The sequence below is a fragment of the Dicentrarchus labrax genome, unplaced genomic scaffold (assembly GCF_905237075.1).
Source record: "Dicentrarchus labrax unplaced genomic scaffold, dlabrax2021, whole genome shotgun sequence".
NCBI classification, from domain to species: domain Eukaryota; kingdom Metazoa; phylum Chordata; class Actinopteri; family Moronidae; genus Dicentrarchus; species Dicentrarchus labrax.
In genome coordinates this window covers 21,009,790-21,035,490 of record NW_026136723.1, presented here as the reverse complement: position 1 = coordinate 21,035,490, position 25,701 = coordinate 21,009,790, and the positions used below count along the sequence as shown (strand labels likewise).

General features: G+C 40.7%; 3 protein-coding genes across 5 annotated transcripts; 1 reads left to right on the top strand and 2 right to left on the bottom strand.

Moving 5' to 3' along the window:
* Positions 1-56: 56 nt before the first annotated feature.
* On the bottom strand, positions 57-15,756 carry ehmt2 (euchromatic histone-lysine N-methyltransferase 2). 3 transcript variants are annotated; one of them, XM_051390270.1, is made up of 28 exons: positions 15,672-15,756; positions 14,295-14,364; positions 14,016-14,177; positions 13,335-13,618; positions 13,110-13,179; positions 12,941-13,023; positions 12,700-12,831; positions 12,018-12,089; positions 10,829-10,949; positions 9,695-9,781; positions 9,292-9,428; positions 8,938-9,081; positions 8,329-8,651; positions 7,994-8,224; positions 7,137-7,219; positions 6,803-6,909; positions 5,468-5,590; positions 5,272-5,373; positions 4,878-4,982; positions 4,239-4,411; positions 3,797-3,964; positions 3,496-3,640; positions 3,324-3,401; positions 2,903-3,018; positions 2,639-2,725; positions 2,467-2,545; positions 1,023-1,198; positions 57-792 (listed from the first exon to the last, which is right to left on the bottom strand). In XM_051390270.1, the coding sequence occupies exons 1-28, from the start codon at positions 15,696-15,698 to the stop codon at positions 612-614; spliced, it is 3,666 nt and encodes a 1,221-aa protein (XP_051246230.1). In that variant the 5' UTR covers positions 15,699-15,756; the 3' UTR covers positions 57-611. The 3 variants fall into 3 exon arrangements, with proteins under 3 accessions (XP_051246230.1, XP_051246231.1, XP_051246232.1); XM_051390271.1 differs by having other exon boundaries at positions 4,239-4,393; XM_051390272.1 differs by lacking the exon at positions 9,695-9,781.
* A 22-nt stretch (positions 15,757-15,778) lies between these two features.
* On the top strand, positions 15,779-20,272 carry LOC127357813 (zinc finger and BTB domain-containing protein 12). The gene is made up of 5 exons (XM_051390277.1): positions 15,779-16,127; positions 16,890-17,099; positions 17,613-17,807; positions 17,952-18,164; positions 18,538-20,272. The coding sequence occupies exons 2-5, from the start codon at positions 16,896-16,898 to the stop codon at positions 19,645-19,647; spliced, it is 1,722 nt and encodes a 573-aa protein (XP_051246237.1). The 5' UTR covers positions 15,779-16,127; positions 16,890-16,895; the 3' UTR covers positions 19,648-20,272.
* Positions 20,273-21,223: 951 nt separating this feature from the next.
* nelfe (negative elongation factor complex member E) lies at positions 21,224-25,652 on the bottom strand. The gene is given in 12 exon segments (XM_051390280.1): positions 21,224-21,854; positions 22,226-22,328; positions 22,925-22,979; positions 23,135-23,279; positions 23,453-23,636; positions 23,638-23,815; positions 23,920-23,957; positions 24,213-24,287; positions 24,385-24,530; positions 24,937-25,006; positions 25,179-25,265; positions 25,551-25,652. Coding segments are annotated over 11 exon segments (1,143 nt in total). The 5' UTR covers positions 25,254-25,265; positions 25,551-25,652; the 3' UTR covers positions 21,224-21,780.
* Between the last annotated feature and the right edge of the window lie 49 nt (positions 25,653-25,701).

Sequence of the window (25,701 nt, the reverse complement as noted above, 5' to 3'; positions counted from 1 at the left end):
CAGTGAGCGCAGATTTTTAAAGAGAGAATGTCATACTTAATCCAAGAGCCCAAAGATCAACTCATGAGCTAATTTATTACACTAAATGTGATAAAGAAAGAACAATACGTACAAAAATAAAGAAAATAAAGCTAACGCCATCATCCAAAAACAACGCTATCCCTCAGGTCCTTATTGAGTCCAGTATGGGCTAACTGTTGACCCCATTACTGTACTGTGTAAAAATGCATTGCGGTTGTTGGCACGACAGAAAATATATATTTATGACAGTTGCATTATGGCAGACTCCTAATGCACAGACTTCATGTGTCAGGGCAAAAGGAGATCTTAAAATATACAGTAAACATACTGTATGTACAGGATCATCACCTGTTTCCTTCAAAATACCCACAGTTTAAAACATGTTAAGGCCCATATCCAAAATGATCAACTTTAAAAGAGGTGGCAAGTATGAAAAGAAAAAGGGACATTTCAAGTAGAAAAAAAAACAGCACCATGCATCAAACACAGAACAGAATTTTTAACATGATGAAACCCTCAAGGTGTATTTCCACTGCGAGTACATGTGAAATGGATGTGGTTAATCCAAAGGCCCCCGTGGGTAAATGTTTTTAAGAGTTTCCCAGCATGGTCATCCCACAGTCAGCTCCCGATTCTGGACAAGCTTCCAGTCGAGCCAGTCTGTTCTGCTCCAAGGCGATGGCCTCAGCTGAGTGTTTGCATTTCTCTGATCCACACTGACAGGTGAAATACTTGCTCTTAATGTCCCAAAAGCGGTCTCCATAGTCGAACCTAATGAAACAGACAAGGCCAGGTCAAGTTGAAAGTGTTTGTATAGTGGAAAGGGCTTCAGGCACATATATAAATAAAAAACTTTCATGCCTCTCTGCCCAAAACAAGATGATTCAATGCAAAATACTGGATTAAAGAAAGAAAAGAGGATGAATAAGGCAGATAGGAGGCTATAAAAAGGAGGAAAAGAAAGAAATAAACTGGTGACCGTAAACGTCTCAACTTCTCACCCTAGCTCTTGCCCGCTGAGGATGTCCCTGGAGCTGAAGAAGGCGATGCGGGGGAACCTCAAGTCCTGGTGCAGCATGAACACACGCACTGGGATGAGGTTTGGGTCACACAGGTGGTTGATAAAGCGGCTGATGTTTCCATAGTAGCGGGCGTCGATACAATACACCTCCCCGTCCTTTACACAAGAGGAAAAAATGTGTTGGAGAGCTAAAGCTATTCACACGGATTATGCACGATAAACAGATCCTGATATCTGACAAACATGGTCAGATTTATTCGCCTACATTAGTGTCACTATTATACACTGTGGTTGTTTTATCATCTTCATGTTTGGCTTGTTCTGCCTTTTCTTATATTGATACTGTGCGACTTTAAATAGTTTTTAGCTCTATGGATGGATTGCGATGAAATCTAGTAGCAGACATTCACGCCCCCCCCCGTCAGGATAATTGTGATCTTTTAACTTTTCCTCTAACGCCATCATCAGGTCAAAATGGTAATTTGTCCAATACTTTGTTTTATGAAGAAATACCTGCAAAACTAACGACATTTCCATCAGCCTTAGCTTTACTTTGTGTTTACTGCTAATAAGCAAATGCCAGCATGCGAACACACTAAACTAAGATACTAAACATTACACCTGCTTGGCATCAGCATGTTAGACTTTAGCATTGAGCTTAAAGGTCAGCTATATCCAAATACGGTGTCAAAGAGCTGCTAGCATGGCTGCAGACACTTGTTATATATAGTTTTATTCAAATAAAGAAATAAATGCTGCATACCACTGCTTATATTTCATAATGCACCAACTTTGCTATTTTAATGATGGAAAATGTTTTAATCTGCATATTTATAACATCTCTTTCAAAATACAGCAACAGATAACCATTGAATACAACTGTCATCTGTTTTTTTGTTTTTTTCAGTTCAGTAATTCACAACAAAATAGTATCAGATAGATCAAATTTGACTCCATAGCACACAATGTAAAACTTATTTTAAAGGCCTGCAAAGGTTGGTAATTTCTTTGGATAGTCTTGAATGGTCTGTTTGTCTGGGTCTCAAAATTCAGGAGGTGATGAAATATCAAAAAGGCTGGGGAAACTTGCAGAAACTGGACGATTAGAGGAAGTTTTTTTTTTTTTACCCCAAACTTACAAGTAACATAATGAAGAAGTATTTGCCACCTGACTGAGTTTTAAAACTGCAGTTTCCCAAGAAAATGTTACCTTAAAAGTCTGCTGCAAGCTAAAACACTGGGAGTTGTTGTCTAGCACAGCAGTTGTGTACTTTGTGCATGGGTTAAGGTCTGGCTAGTTATTTACTAATAGTTATTAATTATTGGATATACTGGAAATATGCCATCTGCTGTCTCTCTCATGTTTTTATCTGTTTCTATATTAGCAGAAACATAAAAACAAAACACATTTTAAAAAGGTTCACCTTGTTGTCCAGGTCAAACAGGTAGGAGTCATCTTCTCTAACATCTGCCTCTGCATCGGAGATCAGCTCCCCAACATATCTGTGTGGACAGGGAAGAAACGTCATTTCTAAACTCTGACTTTTCCCATAAAAGCAGCCTGTTGTGTGTGCCTTGTGGACAGGTCTCTCTTACTCGCAGATGAAGCTTCCCTGGGGAATATCCTGCAGAGCTCGGACTCCCCAGCCCATCTTCTCTGTCCTGTACAGCTGAAGACGAACTCTGAGGGGGAAATTATCAGGGGGTCAGACTGTTTGAGGTTTCCTCCCAGCCAGTAACTTCACAAGGTAATTTAACGTTTGCTCATTAGTGAAATCTGTTGCTGTATAATTAGTTAAAAAAGCTGTGGTTTTGGTTGAGAAATATTATGTTAAGAGGAGTTATATATGAAGCTCTTACTTGATGCCTGCTTGTACCACCCTGTTCTTGCATGTTCGGTAGCAGGAACACGCCATGTTGCATTCAAATATAAGTGGAGGTTCAATTTTGTTGAACTCCTGGAGCAGTCGCTGGTCCTATAAAAATTACAGAACAAGTTGAGTTGAATAATTTCACACCTTTAGTTCGTCCTGTAATTAATTAATTCTAGTCATTGACTCTGACTCTCGTAGATCTCACTGACTTTCAAACTAAACCTCTTTAAAAATGACTGCTAATACTTAAAGATTATACAGATATTTATTGACCAAATGGAAAAAAGATATTCTTGACACAAGCTTGTCATTTTTTGTTGAATGATTGTTTCACTTCTTTATATCCCAATAAGCTTTCTGAGCAGCTGATTTTAAAGGTGTGGCTGTAAAGCAACATTTCACCTTACCTTGTCATACCAGCAGCGGATACTGAGCTGTCCGCAGAGGCAGTTACTAGATGAGCAGTCATCAGTGCAGCTACAGTGCTGCAGTAAAGATAATTAAAAAGGCATGAGATGTATTTTTCATTGCAGATAATACAATTGTGTGAACAGAAAGACAAAACAATATATTTTTTACCTGTAAGTGTGTAATATTGCGGTCTATGTTCATTGCTGAAGTTTCACAGTTTTCTGAAACATATTTGTAGTCTGAAGGACAGCCCTCGTCATCCACTGCATTCACACAAGGAATCGGTACGTTCTCATAGCCCTGTGCAACGTCCCTGGAACGGAAAGCAGGAAGATGGACATCAGAAAAACAGCAAGAGGAAAAAATATCTGGTTAAGAACAACACGTTTTTAATTTGAAGACAAGGCTGTGAAGCGATGGAGTTGCAATCTGCAATTACACTGCTATATGCCATTAAATCAACACCTACCTGCAAATTATCCTTTCAGTCCGAAGCATGCGATTGGTTATTCCTCTTCTTAGCTTCCTGTTGATCTGGAGTGCCACCCACACCGGCGTGTCGGCCCGTGCGAGGGTGAGAGGCGTGTCTCCCTCCCTGTTCATAATGTCGATGTCGGCCCCTCTGGAGAGGAACAACCTGCAGAAAAAAAGTCCACAGTCCAGTTAAAACTATAACAATTAAACAATTATTCAATTACATTTTGGTAAATTAGCACTATTAAAAATATCCCAAATCAGCTATTAGCAATTCCTGTTTGCAGTGTATCCACAGATATGTATATCATGTCTGTGTGTAATAAATAAAAACAACCAAATTTCATGCGTTCCTCACTTTTGTTGCTGGGAAAGTAAAATGACACTGTGTGACTCACATTAAATAAGGCTACACCTTGTGATTAATATTGACTCACGTAACACACTCCAAGTAGCCCTCTCTGGCAGCGATGTGGAGCGGCGTGTCTCCGTGCATGTTAACTGACGTGAGGGAGCAGCCGGAGTTCAACACCAGCTCTGCTATATCCACATTGCCTGCATACGCCGCCCAGTGGAGACACACATTCAGCTCCTGAAGGGAAAGATTGGACTGTTTAAAGTAATAACCTGAAATATTTTCATGCAACTACATACATTTTTTCTCTATCACCAGTTGATACAGGACAGTAGAGGTGCAAAGTGCCCCCGATCGTATTTGAAACATTTATTTTTATCCTTTTAAACATTATCTTCAGTGTTGTAAATGTAGTGATTTCTTACTGAAGTATAATTAATTGTTCAGTAAAAAATATTCTTCAGTAATCAAAGCATTACTGTTGATTGTATTACAATATTATCGATATTATGACAAAAGAATGTTTTCTTCCTTCAGTTAAAATAAGATTTTACAAAAAACAACATTGTCCAGAAAAGGAAAAGATATTTAACAGTATTTATGAAATAACATTGTGATAATAGCAAAATTCTATAGAAATAAAATGTATATTATTCATGTAGATGAAATTTTTTTATGCAACACATTTAATAAACCTCAGTGTTCACTAGTAGAGACTTACTTTATCATTAATGGTGACATCAGCTCCTCTGTTCAGCAGTGCTTTTATCACGTCTACGTGTTTGTGCTCTGCAGCCCAGATGATCGGCGTCCAGCCACCGCTGTCCTAGAACCAACAGGAAGAAACACATGGAGGTCACAGTGGGCTCGTATCAGTCTGTGTGATCCACCGCCAGTAAGACAGATACAATACACTTTGCTTAAATGATCACATGTATCACATAAATATCAGAGAATGGTACAGTGGTTGATTGTAGCTATCTCTTAACCTAAAAAACAAAACCCTATCAGCTGCACATAGCTGAAAGAAATTATGTAAATAAAATGAGATAAACAACCTTATAAGGACCTATAATAATGTCCCTATATAACTGACATTTTGACTCATCCTTTACCTGTGCATTTACATCCACCTGCCCCGTCTCCAGAAGCATGTTAACAGTTTCCAGGTTTCCAAGCTTGGCTGCGTGGTGGAGGCCAGTATATCCATCCTCCTCCTGAAGGACATTAACAAGGATTGAAATCCATATCAACCAAACCCCTCAAAGTTCACATTTCTGTTTTTATTTTAGGACCTAAAAAGACACTCACAACATGATAGACACAGGCGCCATTCTGGACCAGGTAGTGAGCCACCTCAATGTGATTGTTGATGATCGCCTCCAACAGAGGGGTCCTCAGGTCTTTGTCCTGGGCATCCACTTGAGCACCAGCCTGTCAGTACACAAACAAATCTAATCTTTAATTTAACGCACAAGACCAGGAGAGATTTTAAGAGGGAAAATAAACACACAGAATAATTAGCTCTGATGCATTTTGCTTTAAATAAGGTCACCAGTGCAGTGTTAAGCATTTTTGTAGACTAGGCTAAATCTATATAGCTGTCAATCTTATTAGTGGTAGTCACAATTTTAGCCATTTTTAAACTAATTAAATTATGCTAATACAGGTATTGGAAATTAGAATCAAGGTGACAGTAATGTTGAAATTCGTAAAGCAACATTTCATTCTCGTAGTTAACACTTTTACTTGTGTAATAGTGATGCGGGACCCGTAGGTGGGGCGGGTTCGGCTCAACTTACTAGAGAATATCACAGGTTTGGACGGGCGGGTCAAGAGACACAGTGCTCTGGACAGCTCCCTAGCTGCTCCTGGCAGCAGGACCAGTCCCTTGGAGAGCAGCACTGCGCTTAGTCCTGACAATTGTGCTACTACAATGCATAAAACTGGCGGGTTCGGGTGTCGGGTCTCTTAGTTATTGGGGAAAAAATGCATTCTTTTGAATTTCTGATTCAACTGCTAACATTTTAGTCCTGTCTTGTCACTGAAAAAACATACATTTCCTTATAGCTATTATTAATTAAAGTTCTATTTTTAGCTTGTCATCGTCTTGGGAAAAAAAAGTAATTTACATAACACAAAACATAGTTCGTCATAGTTTTTGCAATTAACACTACAGCAGTGACCCTCAGATTTAGATCCAATGTATTATCTTCCAATGTTTTGTTCACATTATTTTAAAACTGATGCTAAAATAACAGCTTTTTCTGGCCACTTGTGGCAGCAGAGACACATAAAAATGACGGGAAATATCTGACTCTTTAGGCGCCAATTGCTCCACTATGTTCATCAGCTAGTCTCTAACTGTTTCTGTCCGCAGTTTTGTGCTGAGCAGGTACTGTAGGGTGGGCTTTTAGACCTTTTCACCCAACTGCCTGCTGTGGCCAAAAATGAGCAGGGAGAGTGAACCAAGACAGTAAAGCTGCGGGCCAGACAACTAAACAATGAGCTGCAGCTTAAGGTGATAATTCTCTGTAGGTTCATTACTGTGAGCAACCCCTCACAGTGATTATAACCTCTTTACAGTATGTGTACTAATCAGAGAAAAGAAACCTACAAGACAGATGCTAATATTGGACTTCTCACCTGTACGAGCATGTAGCAGACTTCCAGCAGACCTCTCTGAGCTGCAGCATGTAGAGCAGAGCGTCTGTTCTGAGAGTCAGGCTGGTACGTTGGATCTATGCCCTCCACTGTGATATATATACACACACACACACACACAGTTTTAATGCACAGATCTGTATAAATTTACCATGATCTCATATTGGGATTAGCAGCCAAGAGGACGTGCACAAATGGTCAACACTTCTCTGTGTGTGATCAAACCCAGACAGTACTTTCAAAATAAGATATATCCTGGAGCTTTTTTATATTTATTCACTCAGCCATAAATGAAAAGTGCAAGGTATTCACTCACTCAGCATGAGCAGAACTCTCTGCACCTCTCCTTGCTTAGCAGCAGGATAAAGCTGGCGGGGGTGGAACCTCAGTTTCTTCTTCCTGGCAAATCAGAAACAACAATTTGGTCTCAACTTGACTGATGTTCTCTGGTACACTGGAAGCTATGTAATTTCCCTTGGAAGAGCTAAAGCAAACAAAACTGGAATACTCTGTCTTGCTTAGAGAATTTCCCTGCAACATGCAATTTTGTTGTGGCTGCAGATTTCAACAGATATAGTGGAGATGCTTTTACTGGGATTCATGAGCAGATTTTATTTGTAAATTGTCCGCTGCTGCATATCAGATATTGTATAGTAGTTTTAGTATAGAGTTTTGGACTGCTAGCACAAAAACTTCATCAAAAAATAAAATAAAAAATGTTCTGCCGCACAAAAATGACTTACTCGTTGCACGTACTGTAAGAAAACAAATTAGACTTTCAATTGAAAGCTCATATTTAAACAGTGTCGAAACTAAACATAAAACATCCAACAGGAGTCCTTGAGGGGGTTCATTGGGTTACCCAGAAAAATGGGAAATAATTTAATTTCACTTTTATTTCATTGGTTAGAAGTTAGCCCAATGAGAAATTGTAAAATAATGACAAATCACTATCTTCACAGTTTATCTGTTAATCTACAGTACAGACGGTTATCGAATAACTAAACAAAGAGGGATCTCTGAGACTATTTGGGGGATCCTTGACACCAAACAGGTTGAGAACCACTGATTTAGACAATACCCTTACATATTTCAATTACTATATCTAGTCCTCTGTTCAATCCTTTAACCTACTGTGACTGAAAATAGTCAAATCTAAATCCAAACGCCAACCTCTCAGTTTCCTGTGTGAGAATGGCCTTCTGTAGCGACGCCCTGCTGGGCCCAGGTGGAAGAGCACTGGGGCTGACGGGTTTCCCATTTGGCATACAGAGAGAGGGCCCCACGCTGTCCACACCCTCCTCTGCTGGGGGCACAGTGGCCACAGTTGCAGCAGAAGCTACAGGTTGCGGGGGCTGCTGCTCCACTGCCAGTTTTATCAAACCATGGCTACGCATACGTGCGCTGGTGGTGAAGGAGAACGCAAGTAAGAAAAACATTATTTATATAGATTACAGGAGCCAATAATTCTCTCACAAGTCATCCACAAAAACATTCACAAATCTTACCTGACAGGTCTTTCGGGCATTTTCCCGTCCTTCATTCCGCCCGTTGAGGCTGTAAGAGAGGGCGCTGAGGGGGTGGACGGCGGCAGAGATGGGGTGGTGGTGGACGAGGCCGACATGGTGACGACAGTGGTTGCGGAGGTTGTGGCCGAGCTGAAGGAGGGGATGGTGACCTCCTGGGCCTCGGAGGCATCTTCACCGCAGTGGGGACAGAAAAGCATACCGCCACCGTTTGCTCTGCTGCGCCCGCCGCCCAGCACCGTCACACAACCCCGGTGGAAACGGTGAGCGATGCGCTGGTCTGGGCAACACTCAAGAAACGTGCCCTGAAAGAGGAGAAGAAGGTCGGGCATTGAGGACGAGAAAGTAGGATATGCAGAAGGAGGAAGACCATTAAAAGTAAGATATTGGAGAGAAAGTAGGATATTGAGGAGGAAAAAGCATTAACAATAATTTTAAACTACATTAAAGTTATAGCTTGTAAAACTCTAAAGCATCAATAAAATTGGAAAACATGTACAGCCATGAAACAATGTCCCAATGTACCAACTCAACAACATTAAATACACTATGTATTTCTAATCATGACAATTTGGTGATTGAAACCCTCACCGCTATGCAGAAGTATCCACATCCAGGACAGCAGTGGTGTTTGACCATGTGTGAGCGATGGACGTCACAAAGCACCATGAGAGACACCCGACTTGATGGCCGCATGGTCTCCCCTTTTATCGTATGACTGGTACAAGCCCTCAGCTGACAAACAGCGCAAGAGAGACAAGAGTTAGACATGTGGCTTAAAGGAAGGTTATATTTGAGCTTTTATTTTCATTTATTTTTTTGTTCTACAATTCAGGAATGTAAAACTAAATCTTTACAAATTTGACTACATGTAAATACCCATTAACAATACACATGATGGTACTTAATTCAAAATACAAACAAAAGCACAAGGCAGAGACAAACCTCTCCATTGATGCTCTCAGTTGCCATACACTGTCTGCTGACGCGGTGGCTGGAGCTGTCGACTCGAGGAGCCTCCATCCTGCAGCTACACAGAGGAAGCTCTTCCAGCCGCTCTGTGTCTCCAGCATCGCTTCCTTCTGTAGAGAAGAGAGAGAGTTGATTATGATGTTAGTTTATGGTCTTATGGTAACTGTCCATTTTGTGTTGAAGGAGACATTGATGGTCACCAATCCTGAATGAATATGATTTCTATTACAGCTGAAATGATTTGAAGACGATTAATTGTTGCAACAGAAAATCAACCTGCAACTTGTTTTGATAAGTAATTTTTCAGGTAAAAAAAAGCCAAATATTCTCTTTTTCCCTTTAATTTGTCACCCATCTGTGTCTATCATAAACCTACCATGATGAGGAGAAAGTGTCAGACTGTCAGCAGCAGCGATGTCCAGAGCACCCAAAGGAACCTCTGTGTACTCAGTGGGCCTACCAGCTGAGGACAAACCACATGACAAACTATAAGCACTGCCAATGCTAGAAAATACATCGTACATGCTAGATATATGCTAGCAAATGATGCAGTTAATAGAGGTAAAAAGCAAATAACTACTCTTATACCTATTATTGTTTTACAACACTAAATCAAAAAGGTATTAATCACTAATCAACAGAAGTAGAATGTTAAAATAAAATAAAAATTCTACCATAAAAGTAATTGCACGAATATTCACCACCTTTAAATCAACCTTACAAAAATTCTCCATTCTCCAGCTTTGCATCTCCTCCAGAGTTCCAACAGACTCTGTAGCGGTCTCCACCACGAGTGCCTTTTTTGCACAGACGTGTAGTTTTTGACGACAACCTGCTCTCGGCAGATTTACAGCCGTACCGTATTCTTTCCATTTTTTGATGACTGTCCTAACTGTACTCCGAGAGATATTCAGCAACCTGGAAATTTTTTTGTACCCGTACCCTGATTGGTACTTTTCAATAATCTGGTCTTGTCGTTTCTTTGTCTTCATTATGTTGTTTTTTTGGCAGGAAATTGCCAAGAAGTTTCCAGGCAAGAGGATTTAAGTCTCTAATCACACCTTGATTAGACACAGGTGATCTTCATTCAGCTATTATGTGACTTGGCTAGTCAGCCTCAACTGGTTGCACCAGCTGTGATTTAGATGGGTTATTTAGGCTATGTTCACACTGCAGGTCTTAATGCTCAATTCCAATTTTTTTGCATTGTTGTTCACATTATTATTTAAATTTGACCGTTCAGACTGAGGTCACTTTGAAAAACATGAGATATGTATCCGACTTAGGACCACATACGAAGGGAAAGAATCCGATTTGTGCTGTTCAGACTCTCATAAAAAAAAAAAATCAGATATGGCTAAGACACAGTAAAGGGCACTTTGCTATTCTTCAGTCTTAATTAAGTTGTCGAGATCTGTTTCACCTCAACATTAAATATACTTCTGTTGATATCTAACATGGTTGTTATGGGAAACGAGATTTAGAAAACCCACCAGGTAACGTCACTCACCTCCCACTGTCTCCACCACATCAACTGTGTTTCTCTCTTTGTCCTGGTCTGACTGCGGCCATGAAGACTCCTCGCTCTCATTTCTACTCTGAGCGGCTTTCTGCGTTTCAACCTCTGAACTCTGCAAGGAAGAAATTCTGTCTGAATATAAAAATGTGACATCTGTGAAGGGTAGAAAGAAGGGTGAAAATCCTGGGTGGGTTATTGTCTGACGGATTTCTTGTCGTAAATGTGCACAAGAACGCACTATTTATACACAATCCACTATGCTGCAGTTGGTTACGTGGTAATGCACCGGGAAAGGAAAGAAAAAGAAGAACACTGCAAGCTAACAAACAAGGATATAAACCAAGCTATGCAAATGTTTTATGAGGAAGGAAATGCACCTCACTCATGTGTCAGGCCTTAAAGATAAATACACGTCCGGGGGGGGGGGGGGGTAACACTAAATGTAAACAAGTTTGTTTACAAGAGAACTCCACAGGGCACCTTTAAACACAAATTAATTACTTGTAATCTTTGCTCATTGTGTTGCATCTACTGCTGTATTCTAGTAGAGTATCATCTCTGCCAGCACTATCTTCACCCTACAAGTACTTAAATATAATCCAACTACAACTTTGAGCTTAAGATTAAACCCATTAGATGCCCCTTAAGAATTCAAAGATATTTTTCCTTATGCAGTATATCTGCAGGCTAGCAGCTCAAAATAAATTTAGCCTCAGCAGATTTCTGATGGGACAAATCATTGTGAATCATTGTGTCGTGACTAGTTCATAAACTATTTCTGGAGTTCCAGAAAATGAAGCATGATTCTGCAACAGCAATGCTCATTTTGTCTCATGTTTTAGTTTCGGTAAAGAGTTAATAAGAAATTTACAAAACAATTTAAGAATAACATCTTTTTCAATGTTGACAATTGGAAGAAAAGACTTTCGAGCAACCAAGTTTGAGTTGTGTTATTGAAAAAAAAAGAATTGGGTTATCTATAATACATCTTGTATGTTCAAGCAAGTACAGGATGATACAACAGTTGTGGGCTGGTACTGTCAGGCTAATAAGACTAGTTGGCTAGAGTGACATCTACAGATTTAAACAGTGTTTATAATGTTATAAGACAGTTAGAGATGACTGTAGCTGTAACAAGATAAGAAAGTAATTATCAAGCTAGTAAAATAGAATCACTCACATGATCTGACATGTTCACTGACCCCTCTATGTCTTCAGTGTGCTGCTTTGTTTCGGCCCCACTATCTTCAAACTATAAAAGAAAAACAAAATATGTTTAACAATAGAAAAATTACCTGCAGAACAAGCTATAACATTTTTCTCAATAATATGTACATTAGTTGACAATAAGTGATCCCTTAATGGACAACAGTGTTCGACTGATATGGGTTCTTCAATGGCCGATGCCAGTGTTTTGAGATTAGGGCAGCTGATGACTTAAGGTAGATTTCATAATGTGACCAGTGTGTAGGATTTAGTGCCATCTAGTGGTGAAGTTGCAGATTGTGACTAACTGGAACCACTCGCATTCAAAGTGTGTAGGAGAAACTACGATGGCGGCAAAACTCCTAAAAGGCCCTGTCTAGAGAAAGTGTTTGGTTTGTCTGTTACGGACTACTGTTCAAACATGGCGGCTCAACATCGTGGCCTATATATATATATATATATATATAAATAAATGCTTGAGAGATATTGTACAGGGCTCCAAACTATCCTCCTTCCTAAAACGAAAAAAGAAGGAGCACCACTGTAACCACAATGACATGGCTGCCTGCAGATGTGTCTTAACCGGCCTTGTGTGCACAGGCATCGAATGAATTGCACTGTCAATAATGGACAATAAGTTATTCTAAGGCTCACACCTTTTCTGAATCTTGCATGGACGGATTGGAAACCTGAATTGTTTCCTCCTGTAACTTCCCCACACTGCCGTTGCTCTTCTCTGGTGCAGTCTTGGTAACAGGTTCCACTTTTTTATGGAATAATGTTTCTTCCTGAGTTTTGAAAGAAATGAAGAAAGAGATTGGTAACAGACAACTTTTACAACAGATGTAATTAAGTTACTAAAATGTAAATAATATACCTGCAAAAACATAATCTTACCACAGTTTGAACATTGTCTGGAACGTCCTCAGACTTCGCAGGTGTGCCGTCAGATAAATGACCCAATTTTCTCCTTTTTGCAACTATTGGAAACATGACAATGCAGAATTAAAAATGAAGGCACTCTAGCTCATTTTCCTCAAAGTCACTGTATTCTACAGCCACTAACCAGTTTCAGAGTCGGAGGAAAGGCAGGCAGAAGATGCTGAAGGTGTCACAGGTGTCTCAATGTGGCTTATCTGGGAAACAAAAATAGAGTCAGTGACTCAAATGGTCATAAAAAGGTTGCAACAAAGAACTGAACTGCTGCTATAATGTGTGCGTTTTGTCAATAACTGAAAGATGTTTATCATTTCACACTACTGGCTGATATAGCTATTGCTGACTGCCTCACCTGCCCTGGTGGAGGCCTGTTCATAGTCTTGCGGGCCCGGTGGATCTTGGGTGGGGAAGGAGAGACCGAAGGAGATGAGGAAGCTGTGACAGAGGAGGAAGAGGAGGAGGAAGAGGACGAAGAGGAGGAGGAGGAGGAGGAAGGAGCAGGTGCCGGGACGGATTTACTGCTACCAGGCCCAGAAACACTCATCTTTGCTCGGCCAGGGGACAACGTGGAAGACGTAGAAGGAGAGGAGGATAACGAAGAGGAGGACATTGATGGAAGGGACTTTGCTGCGTGTCCTGTAAGAGGGAGGTATAACCAGTGATGAAGAAAATCCACATTTAGCAGACTTACTGACCAAGTAATATCTGAGAGCCAGTTCTGCCCCCCTTTGATCTTTGTATACTAATTGTGTATTCTTGCCTTTGACCAAACCCCCACACCCACCTATCGTGCCCTTTGTCTCCATTGGTAATCACATACAGTGAATTGCTTTAAAGATGCTTTAAAAGCTTAAATGCTTAAAGCTTATTAGAATCGTATCAATCAAGCCTTATTTTATTATTTCCTGCTGAATTTGTGCTTCAGGATCGAATCATCTCCTTGTTAAATCTGAGAAAGATCAAGTTAGGTAACTCAAAAAAAGAGTCACCACTTTAACAACATTGATGAGAGCTGACTGGGTCCGAGTCTTACCTGCAGCAAGTTTGTTTGGGGAGGAGGCAGGTGACCATTTCTCTCCCTCCTCTACAGCTCTGGAAGCGCCCTTCCCCGGCTGCTGCGATGACAACATTGATGGCATACCACCCATAGGCTCAGTCTTCTTGGCAACAGTGGCTGAGGTGGAGGCTGCATTATCTGGAAAAGTTAGTTAGAATTCCCCGTTAGTTTTCACAAGCAGTTTGTTTGCATACCTAAAATGTACAGATTTCAAAAATAGGCATGTTTCCCTGCATAAATGAGCTGCAGACATACCTTTCTTTACATTACTTGGTCCAGCTAATGACTCTGCTGGTGTTTCTGAGTCATTTCCTTCAGGAGGCTCCTGGCAGAGAAACAACAAATAGCAGGAAATATTATGTTACAAAATATTTAACTGTCACTGGCTTGTCAAGTAGTAACGTAACATTTTATAAAACTTAACAGGATAACAATGGATAACTAATAAAGACATAACTCTTGTTTATAGTCTTTATTATCTGAAACCACAGCAGTTATACATTAGCAGTAGTTTTCAAGCATATTTTAAAAACTGGTGAAACAGCAACCAAGAACACACCGCTAGTGAAAACACATTTCCCAGGAAAGTTAAGACAAACTTAGTGATTCAGGTTTTAGTTTTGGCTGTCATTGAACTTTATCATTTGTTTTTTTTTTTTTTGTGACACCATCCTCTAGGTTACATTAAATTAGTAGGGTTTCAAAACAGCCAACTCCAGTTGCCAGGAGGGTGATAGCTTCATCTTGGAGAAAAATGGCTGTAGCCTCGATATATGAAGGAGATGGCCTCTTGTATTGTACTGGTGAAACTTACATAAACAGAGGAAAGGCAGGATCATTTGACAAAGCGTGGTCACCATTAATGGAGTGTCTTAGACGTCAAGGTTCTCATTCATTTTTTTTTTTTTTTGCTGTGTGATGCTGAATGTTTTCATTTTCAATTAAAACCCTGCAGGGTTTCATGAGAGGAAATGCGGTAGCTCATCTAAAGTTGTCTTTGGTGCGTTTACGCGACTCACTTCCGGGCTCTCTTCTTCAAAATAAACCATCCAACCAATGGCTGATCTGCTCTGATGTTACGTCAAAGTGCCGCCATCAGTCAATCAACCCATTCATGCCTTTTAACTTCACACCAAACATCCTTCCGCCAACAGTAGTTTGTCAAATAAAGAAGGGATGTAGATGGTTTTTTATTTATTATCACCTGGGATTACCTCATTATTATCACAGTGCACCAAATAAAATAAAAATAAAAGGACAGTTTCTGTTTGAAAACCGGTCTAAACTGAGCGACGCATACCAAAAAAAAAAAAAAACCTCACAACGTGATCCGACAATGACCATGTAGCGACACACACGGTCAAGGAACTCGAGAAAATAAGCAAAACACCGACAACACCGGAGCGAACAACACAAAACAGTGAGTTCACACGCTAACGTGAGCTAGCAGCGTAGCACAGCTTGCAACAAAGAGCTCTTAATATCGACCAGTGGAGACATTTTGCATCCTGGCACACCGCAGCCTGAGTGACACGACTTGGCTACGTCGGCTAATGCGCTTACAAGAGGTTAAACGCACGTACATTTCGCTAGCATGCCATTTTTTGTGTTGCAGTGGGGTTTTTTTTCTACCTTTGTCGTTCTCTCAGAAGCCGACATGTTTCCCGGATGACGACCGACGCATATGAACGTGCCGCGTCATCGCCCAAGCCCCCCCTCGATTGATTTTTTTATTTTTTTTTGAACGGCGCTGATCAGAAGTCAGCGTGCGTGCTCCGATTACACGGCTAACCGCGAGGGGAAGCCTCCCACGAAAACCGATTCAAAGTCAGTTTATAGTGCGAAAGACCAGCGCTTTTGTATTTGTTGTCACGGGATGCGTTTCCTCCAAAAAAAAAAAAAAAAAAAAAAAAAAGAGGCCAAAAAGTAAACACAAATCGAGGTAGTAGCTAGTAGCAGGAGGGATGAGGACACACTGTCGGCTAACTAACGTCGCCGTACTCAGCGGTTGTCCTCTTGAAACAAACCCGGGTTTGTTGTTTTAAAAAGCCTAGAGGACGTGCAACAACACAAAGAGGCAAGGAGAAGGTGAGTGAAAGCAAAGTTTGGACGATTTCTGGGCAGCTTTTGTTTGTTCCTGTTGTTGGTCACCGGTAGATTCAGACAGGCTAACTAGTAACGTTAGCTAACGTTTGGCTCAGTGGGTAAGGCCAGAAGGAAAAGAGGCAAACAGTTATTTTATGATCGATATTATTTTATTATAAACGCCACTGCTCTTAAAACACAGGTAATGTTAGTCATTTTTAAAGCTTGTTTCAAACCCAAACATGTTAGCTAACTTTTCGACCTCCCCTCAATAAAAAAAAAAATCGATTGCTCGATTAAACATCAATATTGTAATGTGAGACTAAATACCATCTCTTATATTGAATGGCTATAACGTGTAGTAACTAAGGTTAGTAATACAGATAAAAGGGCTGATCTTAAAGCTGCATTTCAAGTTATAATACACTCATCTGAAACGGTTACAGGTTATTTTTGTCTTTATATCATCATAATAAAACAGATTTCACATAGGAAGAAATTATGTATTTGCCCCTGAGCTTTTGACTACACTTGTGTCCTTATGTAAACCCTGTCTGACTGCATTCCTAGTCCTGAGTGCTACCTGGAGGAAACTGTAGATTTCAGATCAGGTGTCCATGAGGTATAAGATATTGCACACACTGACATTTATTTGTCTTACGATTTCATATTTTGTGTCTGGTTTTTTTTTTTTTTGTAATCCTCTCATCAAAACACCCCACCATTGAGTTGTTTTGTGATGAACATTTATACATTTCTCCACAGACAGAGATGGAGATGCTGTGTTTCCGGTTACCGGGCCACGGGGACACAACCCTGAAGCACATGAATTCACTGAGGTCCCGCCAGCACTTCTGCGACATCACCATTGTGGCCAGTAACAACCAGACATTCAGGGGACATAAGGTGGTGCTGGCTGCATGCTCGCCCTTTTTGAGGGACCAGTTCCTACTCAACCCGTCCCCCAAGCTTCAGGTGGGCAGATGCCAACACAAACAATAGACTTGTTTGAGATTAACTGCGCCACAGCTGGAAAGTGGAAGAGATCAGGCGACAGCAGCAGGAGGCGGTAACAAAAAGCTGCAGTCAAGCTGGACAATTTCCAGCAGCCTGAAAAGAATATACAGGAAGTCACAGAACTGTTTTGATCCACCTTTAGGCTTATTGTAGTTTGTAGACCATATTTAGATATATAAATAAACTTTATTGTTATTTCAGTCAGACAATTTATGTTTGTTAACAGATTAAACCTTCATTGCACAACATGAAACTAATATCATCATGCCCTGGGTCTTGCAGTTGGTGGAGAGCAACCGTAGCGCCTCAATCTCGTGAGGTTATCATTGGGCAGGCCCGGCTCATCTCAAACGAGCCTAATGTCACACACACACACACACACAACGTCAACGCTATCATTGTATCTCTCTTCAACGCTCATCTGCTGAGTACAAACAATGCTTCTTTATGTTGTTTCACATTTTTATCCAGGTGTCGATGCTGTACAGTTCCACAGTGGTGTGTGATCTGCTTCAGTCTTGTTACACTGGCGTCCTGCAGTTTAACCCAGAGGAGATTGTCAACTACCTGACCGCTGCCAGCTACCTACAGATGGAGCACATTGTGGAGCGCTGCCGAGGAGCACTGAAGAAATATATGCAGCTAAAGAACCCCAATCAACCAAAGGTCAGAAACCCAAAACATTGATACACACTGTATGTTGTGCCGTATTTATCCCTGATTGATTCTTACTTTTTTTTCTGAATTAATTTGTTCATAATGTATAGACTGTGTCTATACCATAATCTGTTCTTCCCGTTCGTCCTCTAGACGACTTCAGAGGAGAACCAGTCTCGACCGGTGATTGTCAGCGGAAGCGTTAATTCTGTTGCATCTGCATCACCTCCTGCTGGCCAACCGTCACCTGTGCACCCACACTGTCCTACAGTACGCTCAATGGAGGAGAACAACGGAGACATGTCTGCTCAGGGCAGCAGTCAGCACCATGACGACAGTCCTATGCTCGAAGAGCCATGTATTAAGGTTTGTGTTTGAAAGAAAAACCTGAGAGCAGTGCACATTAAAAAAAAAAAAAAAAAAGTCTACATCGAATTTACAAGTCTACAGTAGTCATGTTTACGTAATATTAATAATAATGATTACATAACTTTATTTATAGAGAACAAACAGTGTAAATTGAAACAACTATTTGATCAAATCGCCAACAATTTTAGTAGCTACTGAGAGTGACCAGTTACCAAGCACATAACGTAGAACATTTGCTGGTTTTATATTGCTGCAGATTTAGTTGAACAGAGCAAACAATTCTGGAAAAGTATGGGAAATTTTGATAGGAATTTTCACTTTTTTCAAACTAAATCTTTAGTTACAGCACTACACTTCATTTCTGTTACAGGTCAATGCATCAGATGAGGAAGAGGCCAGACAGGAGGACTACGGTGTGTTCAGGGTATACATCTCTGAAGAAGAGCAGGTGAACAGAGACAGGGAGAAGAGAGGAGCTCCCTCTGATGGACAAGATGCGTGTTTCCCAGAGACAGACGGCATTGTGATTGGAGGAGAAGGCAGTGAATATGACTTGAATCCAACAGAAGAAGATCTCAGTACTGGGGGTCCTTCAATGGAGGGGCTGCACGCTTTCAGACGCAGGCTGCCTGACCCTAAAGTTAACCGGGGCAGAGGAAGAGGCAGGGGGCGGGGTTTTAAGAGGAGAAGGTGGGGGTCATCACAGGAGAGAAGACCTCCAGGCATGGAACACCATCAGGATTTGTGGTATCTGACAACGGCAGGGATGGGAGGGAATTTTGGGCTGGACTACAGCCAAGACGGGCTTAAGACTGGAGGTTACGTCTCAGTTGAACTCCCACACTTAGACTTCAACATGGGTGACACTCAGGGAGAAAAGGTCTCACCCATGGCTGCCAACAATTTGACTCAGTACGCCCTGGAGGAGTCTAGCTGTGGCGCCGGCGAAGGGGGTTCTGGGTTGACAACCGTTGGAACAAACGAGGGCGGGGATGAGTCTGTTGCAGTGGTGGGATCCACCTCAAGCGTAGCTGGGCCTGTGATCTGCGAGCACTGCGGCATGACGTTCCCCTCGGCCCACTCCCTGGCCATCCACACCCACTCCACACACCTGCTGTACGCCTGCCCCTGCTGCGGCAAACACTTCCACCACTCCGCCAACCTCACCCGACACATGGCCGTGCACCGAGGCGCCGGCAAATCCCACCAGTGCCCCCTGTGCTATAAGACTTTCACCCAAAAATCCACACTGATAGATCACATGAACCTACATAGCGGCGAGCGGCCACACCGCTGCGCGTACTGCCACGCCCGCTTCGCCCACAAGCCGGCCTTGCGACGCCACCTGAAGGAACAACACGGTAAAACCACAGGACAGAACTCCCTACAGGAGCAGGAGGAGAGGGAGAGGGAGAGAGGAGCTGCTGGAGGAATCAGAGAGGAAGAGCAAGAATGTCTGGTTACTGAACAAGTGTCATAGGCGAGAGCATTAAAGACAGTGAAGTGCTTTCAGCTTACTGCTGTCCAGTGGGGCCATCAGTCTGTGGGGGTCACAATCCCCACAATCCTACTATTAAGCAAGTGCTAGAAACTGACTATGAGGCCTTCTTAAAATCTGACTGTGAACGTAATTAAATGTATGTCAAACTTGCATAAAAACATGCACATTAAGTGATGGATGTGTATAAAATGACTGAGACTGCACACTCTCCTACTCTATGAAAAAGGGCCATTTTTTTTCCATAGCAGACATTTTAACTTGTCGTAGCAGGAAAAGCACAGGTGTCGCTAATAACATTAAAAATGGCTCCGCTCCATTCAAACATCCCAGTGAGTCACGATAGTGAGCCAGCATGAGCAATACGACACCAAGACCCTGAAAACTGAAGCAGCTAAATGGAATTCAACCATTATTAATTGTATTATTTATACCTGTGCCTCTCCAACTGTGACATGTCAGAGTGTCCTCGGTAACAAATGCCTGTTGATTTAGAATAGTTTGATTAAGAACTGTAATCTCAAACTTTTATGTAATACATGTTCAATACGATGCCTGGCCACTGCTCCAAAAAAAGATCATATGTAAATAAAATGATTGGAAAGTCTCTTCATTGTTACCTGTAGTCAGTTATGTAATACTTATGATTGAATGAGAACTCTCTCGCTCTCCTTTTAGTTTTGTTTCAGGGTTAGGGTTAATTACCTATTACAGGACTATATGTAGAACATGGATTTCACTCTGTAGTAAATAGTTTAGTGAAATTCAACCTGACTTAAGGTCTAATCTGCCAGAGTGATTGAAAACACTTGTGAATGTGTGCAGTACTTTTAAATATGCGAATCAAGCTTTTTATAAGACTCTGGAAAACATTTAAAGATCACAAGGACTTGTTCCTCTCTTACAAAAGTTACCTGACTCTGACTTTTGTGTGATCGACTGCAGCAAACTGCACGCTGACAACACTTCGCTGTCTTCTTGTAGCCTTCTCCGGCATTGTGGGCATCAGAGTCTACACAGTTGCTTTGTGTTGGTTTGAAGAGTCAAGAAGAGTATTTGTAAAGCTTTTAAATTAGAACCAGCTGATGTTTCCTGTCCATAGTTGACACGCCTCGGGCCTAAAGTGCTGATAAAGATCTGAGACCTTGTAAAAAATGATCTGAGACTACAGAACTCTTAGTGAAAACAGTGTTTCATGCTCCATACCCTAGAGAGGCTGTGCTAACGTCTGTTCAATTTAAAGAAATCACCAAAATATGTTATTTGAAGGGGTGTTTCTATACAACTGTATAGGCTCATCTGTCCATTCCTTGTATTCTTTCTTTAAATTGTCTTTTTGTTGTATTAGGTTAGGTTACTAACACATACTCTATCTTACATTGTTTTCCTGTTAAATAATTTGCAATTAAGTTGTTTATGACTCATTAATGATGTCAGTGTCTAGAGTTATAACAGCAGTTACAGTCTCCTGCAGGATTCCTGTTTGATACTCGATACACTTCAAACTGATCGTGTCTTGTTCATACAGGGCTCATGAAAGTCTCACTCAAGGCAACAATGTTTGGATACTATTTATTGAGCTTGAAAAAAACCCCCCAAAAAAACAGTATCTCTAGTTTCATGAGCAAAGCTGCCACACACAGGATCACAGACCATCATGTACAAAATGGCAAAATGTTTCAAGAATCAACAGCGCAGGGATTTTTCAACCAAAAAAAGTCAATTTGACATCACATTTTAGAACTGCTTTTTTTTTTTTTTTTTTACACATGCATCTGAACAATGTGAAATTTATCTTTCTCTTGTAGAGTAAATATTATTTATCTAAGCAATAGCTGAACTGATTAATTGACGTTCAGTTTTCGCCTGAGCTATATTTGTGCTTAGAAATTCTTTCATAGAAAGCCTTTAAGCAAAACCCCAGAAGAGTTCACTTTATGAATCCTATGATATTACATGTGAACTACAGTGATCCAAATCCAAAAGACAACAGTTGACTTTGTATTAATCCTGCAACACAGAGACTTTAAGCAGCTAATGGGTCATTAAGAAAAAAACATGAAAAGCTATATGCCAAAATACAAAAACTAAGACTTTTTATTTATTTTTTTTAAATCACAAGAAATCTTCACTGTACACGACTTGGTTCCTCTTGTCCCTGTAGGAGCCTTTAGTGCTGTTCTGCACAGCTGAGAAAGAAGAGAGACATAGGTGAAGGTTAATCCACACTGTGCAGACTAAGATTATTATTGTTAAACTAAAATAGAAACTAAAACTAGGTGTGAAAAAAACATTTTAGTTAACTGAAAACTGAAAAAAACATACAAAAGTATTGTGTACTTATAAAACAAAATTAAAATAAAATACAGATATACAGGAAATGTCTTTTGAGGTCAAATTTCTCCACACAAGCATGATGAGGCACTCGTGCAAATGTCTACATGACTGTGAGTCAATGCGTTTGTATTGTAATACCTATTCTGATCTTTTTTCCCCTGACAAATGGTCCCAACACAAAGAGAGTCTGAATCTCTAAAACAATAAGAAGTGCTGTGTTTACCCAGTGATGCCCACACAGATTTGCCAGTAGCAGCATCCAGCATGGGCTGCTTCCTGGCGATGCTGACTTTGATGTGAACGTCTCCCACCGTGCTTCCATTCAACTGTGGGACAAAAACAGCAAGTTAAGTGAGTAATCACCACAACTTCTGCGTGTCTCTTAGTAAACTAAAAGAATGACTGTATTGCATTATTATTTGATTTATTAGACATTTAAAAAATAGAGCATGAAAGTTACTTGTTCATCATGGGAATATGATTTAATAAAATACTTTTAATAAGAAATAGTACTATGGTGTAGGTTTTTTTTAATTGAAATTCAGTGTTTAGAAATGTGTAATTAATCCCCATAATATCTACATTAGCCTTCTCATAAAAGGAAAAGTCATTTCTTTCTATCCTCATATTAAGAGAACCTCAGTATATTGTATCAATGTCAAAAACCTTAATTTACATTTTAAATATTTCCTTTCCGAATTACTGACTAACCACTTACAAGAGGGTAAACACACGGCTTTGTTGGTATTGAACAACTGAAGAAGATACCAGCAAAATGCACTAATGTAAATGAAAGTAGGAAAGTTAACACTCTCTTTTAAATTTCTTTGCTGAATCTTGTTTTTGTTTGGTTGCAGCATTACTAACAGAGAACATCATATGTATGACTGTCAGGTTTTATTTTAAACAGGATAATACCAACCTCAGCTACAGCCATGTCTGCAGACTCCATCTTCTCAAACGTGATAAATGCACAACTAGAAAGAGAAAAAGCAAACACAAATCACAACGGTATCATAGAATAAAACAGTAAGCAGGAGACGACAGTACATGTAATCATACAGGAACACATTCGTAACAGCAGGTAGAGATGACCACTGTGTGCACACTGAGTCGTTTAATGGTTCCGTACTTGCGTGGGTTGTCCATGGAGAGGTCGATGATGTTTCCATGTTGAGAGAAAGCAGAGCGCAGGCTTTCCTCGGTGAGCCCAGAACCGTAAACATACACCGTATTCCCCTTTCGCACCCCTCTCCGCTCCGGGTATGAATCTGATCCTGAGAATTAAAACATGGGAGACAGAGAGAAATCACTTATGTGCCCTAGCATGCCATTTGACAACAATCCACAACGGATTAATATTCTTAAAAGATAACTGCTTCTCTTTCCTTGTTTAATTGTATAATCTCCTTGTATAACAACTGAATTAGTTGTGCGATTGGTTACTCACGTCTGAACGGTCCATCTCTGTCTCTGTCTCTCTCCCGTTCCCTGTCCCGTTCCCTGTCCCGTTCTCGATCCCTCTCTCTGCTTCGGTCTCTCTCTCTCTCTCGGTCCCGTTCTCTGTCTCTGTCTCTGCCTCTTCCTCTTTCCTTGTCCTTGTCCTTGTCCTTGTCCCGCTCTCCTTCTCTCTCTCTTTTCTCTCTCTCTCTCCCTGTTCCGCTCTCGATCCAGCTCCCGGTCGCGGTCTCGCTCTCTGTCTCTGTCTCGTTCTCGCTCTCTGTCTCGCTCTCTGTCTCTGTCCATTTCACGGGTGGATGACATGCCGCCTCCGTCTTCCTCGTCCCGGTATCGGTCGCTTGAGCTGACGAAGCTGCAGAGGCACATGGGGGAAATTATGTTACACCCACAGATACTCACTGTTGGTGTATTAAACCGGTTGTTTTGCTTATTCATCATGGTTTTATGGGACATTACCTCTCATACAGAGATTTCCTTTGGGCTCTCTTCCCCGACTAGGAGAAGCACAAATATGATAACATTAGAATAAGCTGTACCTGTAGCTCTGTCTTTTTAACACTACGACTCGCCTTGGACAAAAATTCTACATAAAGTATCACGATTGGCCGCCACTGTATTGTTGTAATAGTATTAATTTCCAATAATATTCAAATTGGAATTGATGCTACACCTGAAATAAACGTATAAACATAACACAGATGACACCAATTGCCAATAATATGTTTTATCACATTTTAAATCCACTATACCTCAGGTTGTTCTTCATCTGTAGAGACACTCCTTTGAAATGGTAAGAAAGCTGGAACTGGGCCTTTCTCAGGGTCCTGTGGCAGATAAAGAACAATTTAACAAATAATGAAACAGAAAAACAGCTGAACATCACCCAAAAACACAACAACTGTCTAAAGAATGCGAGCTCACCTTGAGTTTGATTTCCAACATCCGAGAACGCTTAAAGCCGGAGTTCTTGTTCTCTGATTTGATGGCACTGATGGCGCCCGACTTGATCAGCATCTTTGCTTGCTCTGTCGCCGTTGCGGTGTCAACGACAGGCTGGTCCGACAAAGCTGTTATGAAGGAAAGCGTAAAGTGAATAAAACACACCCAGTGTTTATCAGATTGTTTGACGAGCAATTAACAAAATACATGCTGCTTTTGCAACAAAAAAATAAATAAACACAGAACAGAGGCCAAAATATTTAAATAGGGTCAAGTCATATATTCTGTACAGATATTTGTTTGTATTTATAGTGAGAATATTTATGAATTACCTTCATTCAATATTGTGTTTACTCATTATGTGTTTTCATTTGCTTTTTAAATCCTTGCGAACAGAACACAAAGTCTCAACAGGTGTCATATAAATTAAAGCAACTGTGTATTAAGTTATACACACTGGGGATGCCGTAAACACAAGGTGTAATTTTAGTTAACTGAGTAAAGACAAGTGCTGATCGAGTCAAATGTACTTACTCCGTTTCAAGCCACCCTGGTTGGTCTGGTTAGTTGAACTCTGCTTCTTCAGGGCGAGCAGTGCCTTTTTCTGACAGTGAATAAAGTTTAGTGTTAAAATAACAACAATAATAATAATAAAACACAGACTTTAACTGTCGTCCCCTGACTTACACCCTCCATAAATGGGAAACAGATTCAACACTTGCCATTAAAACAAAATGTGATTTTGTACAAATTCAAGTCAAAAACTCATAAGTTACCTTTTTCTTGAGTTTAGCATATTTCTTCTGCAGCGCCTCCTCTTCCTCCGTCAGTGAGCTCGGAAACACCACCATGATGGCAAACAGCTGCGACACAAACAACTGCATTAACAGCTGGAAGCGAACAATAAAAAAGGTGTAACAACACGAAAAATAAGCGTTTGCAAATTCGCGTGCTAACTTTGAACCGGTTCACCGCTGCTAGCCCGGGTAGGCTAACAAATAAATAAGGTGGCTAACCGGAAACCACAAAAACACGAATACAACTGTAACGAAAGCTACTTCAGATCACTCGAACCACAACAAACACGTGTGTGGACTATTAAAACTACTTCACATAAGAGTTAGCTTTAATCTAATTAAGTCACTCACCCAATTCAAACGGCGCACACAGAGCTCAACAACAACACCGGCGCGTCAATATGACGCAGTAGCTGCTGTGACGTGATTTATTTTTTTTATTTTTTATTATTATTTTTTTTAAATTAAAAAGAAACATTTAACCAGCTAGCAAAGTAACACA

Coding starts and splice junctions, on each gene's coding strand:
- ehmt2 (XM_051390270.1), bottom strand. CDS start 15,698: ATGTCGGCTTCTGAGAGAACGACAAAG. Junction 13,619..14,015: donor CCCAAACAAACTTGCTGCAG/GTAAGACTCGGA, acceptor TCCCTCTTACAG/GACACGCAGCAAAGTCCCTT. Junction 8,652..8,937: donor GTGGATACTTCTGCATAGCG/GTGAGGGTTTCA, acceptor CTCCTCTTTCAG/GGCACGTTTCTTGAGTGTTG.
- LOC127357813 (XM_051390277.1), top strand. CDS start 16,896: ATGGAGATGCTGTGTTTCCGGTTACCGGGCCACGGGGACACAACCCTG. Junction 17,100..17,612: donor ACCCGTCCCCCAAGCTTCAG/GTGGGCAGATGC, acceptor ATTTTTATCCAG/GTGTCGATGCTGTACAGTTC. Junction 18,165..18,537: donor TCGAAGAGCCATGTATTAAG/GTTTGTGTTTGA, acceptor TTTCTGTTACAG/GTCAATGCATCAGATGAGGA.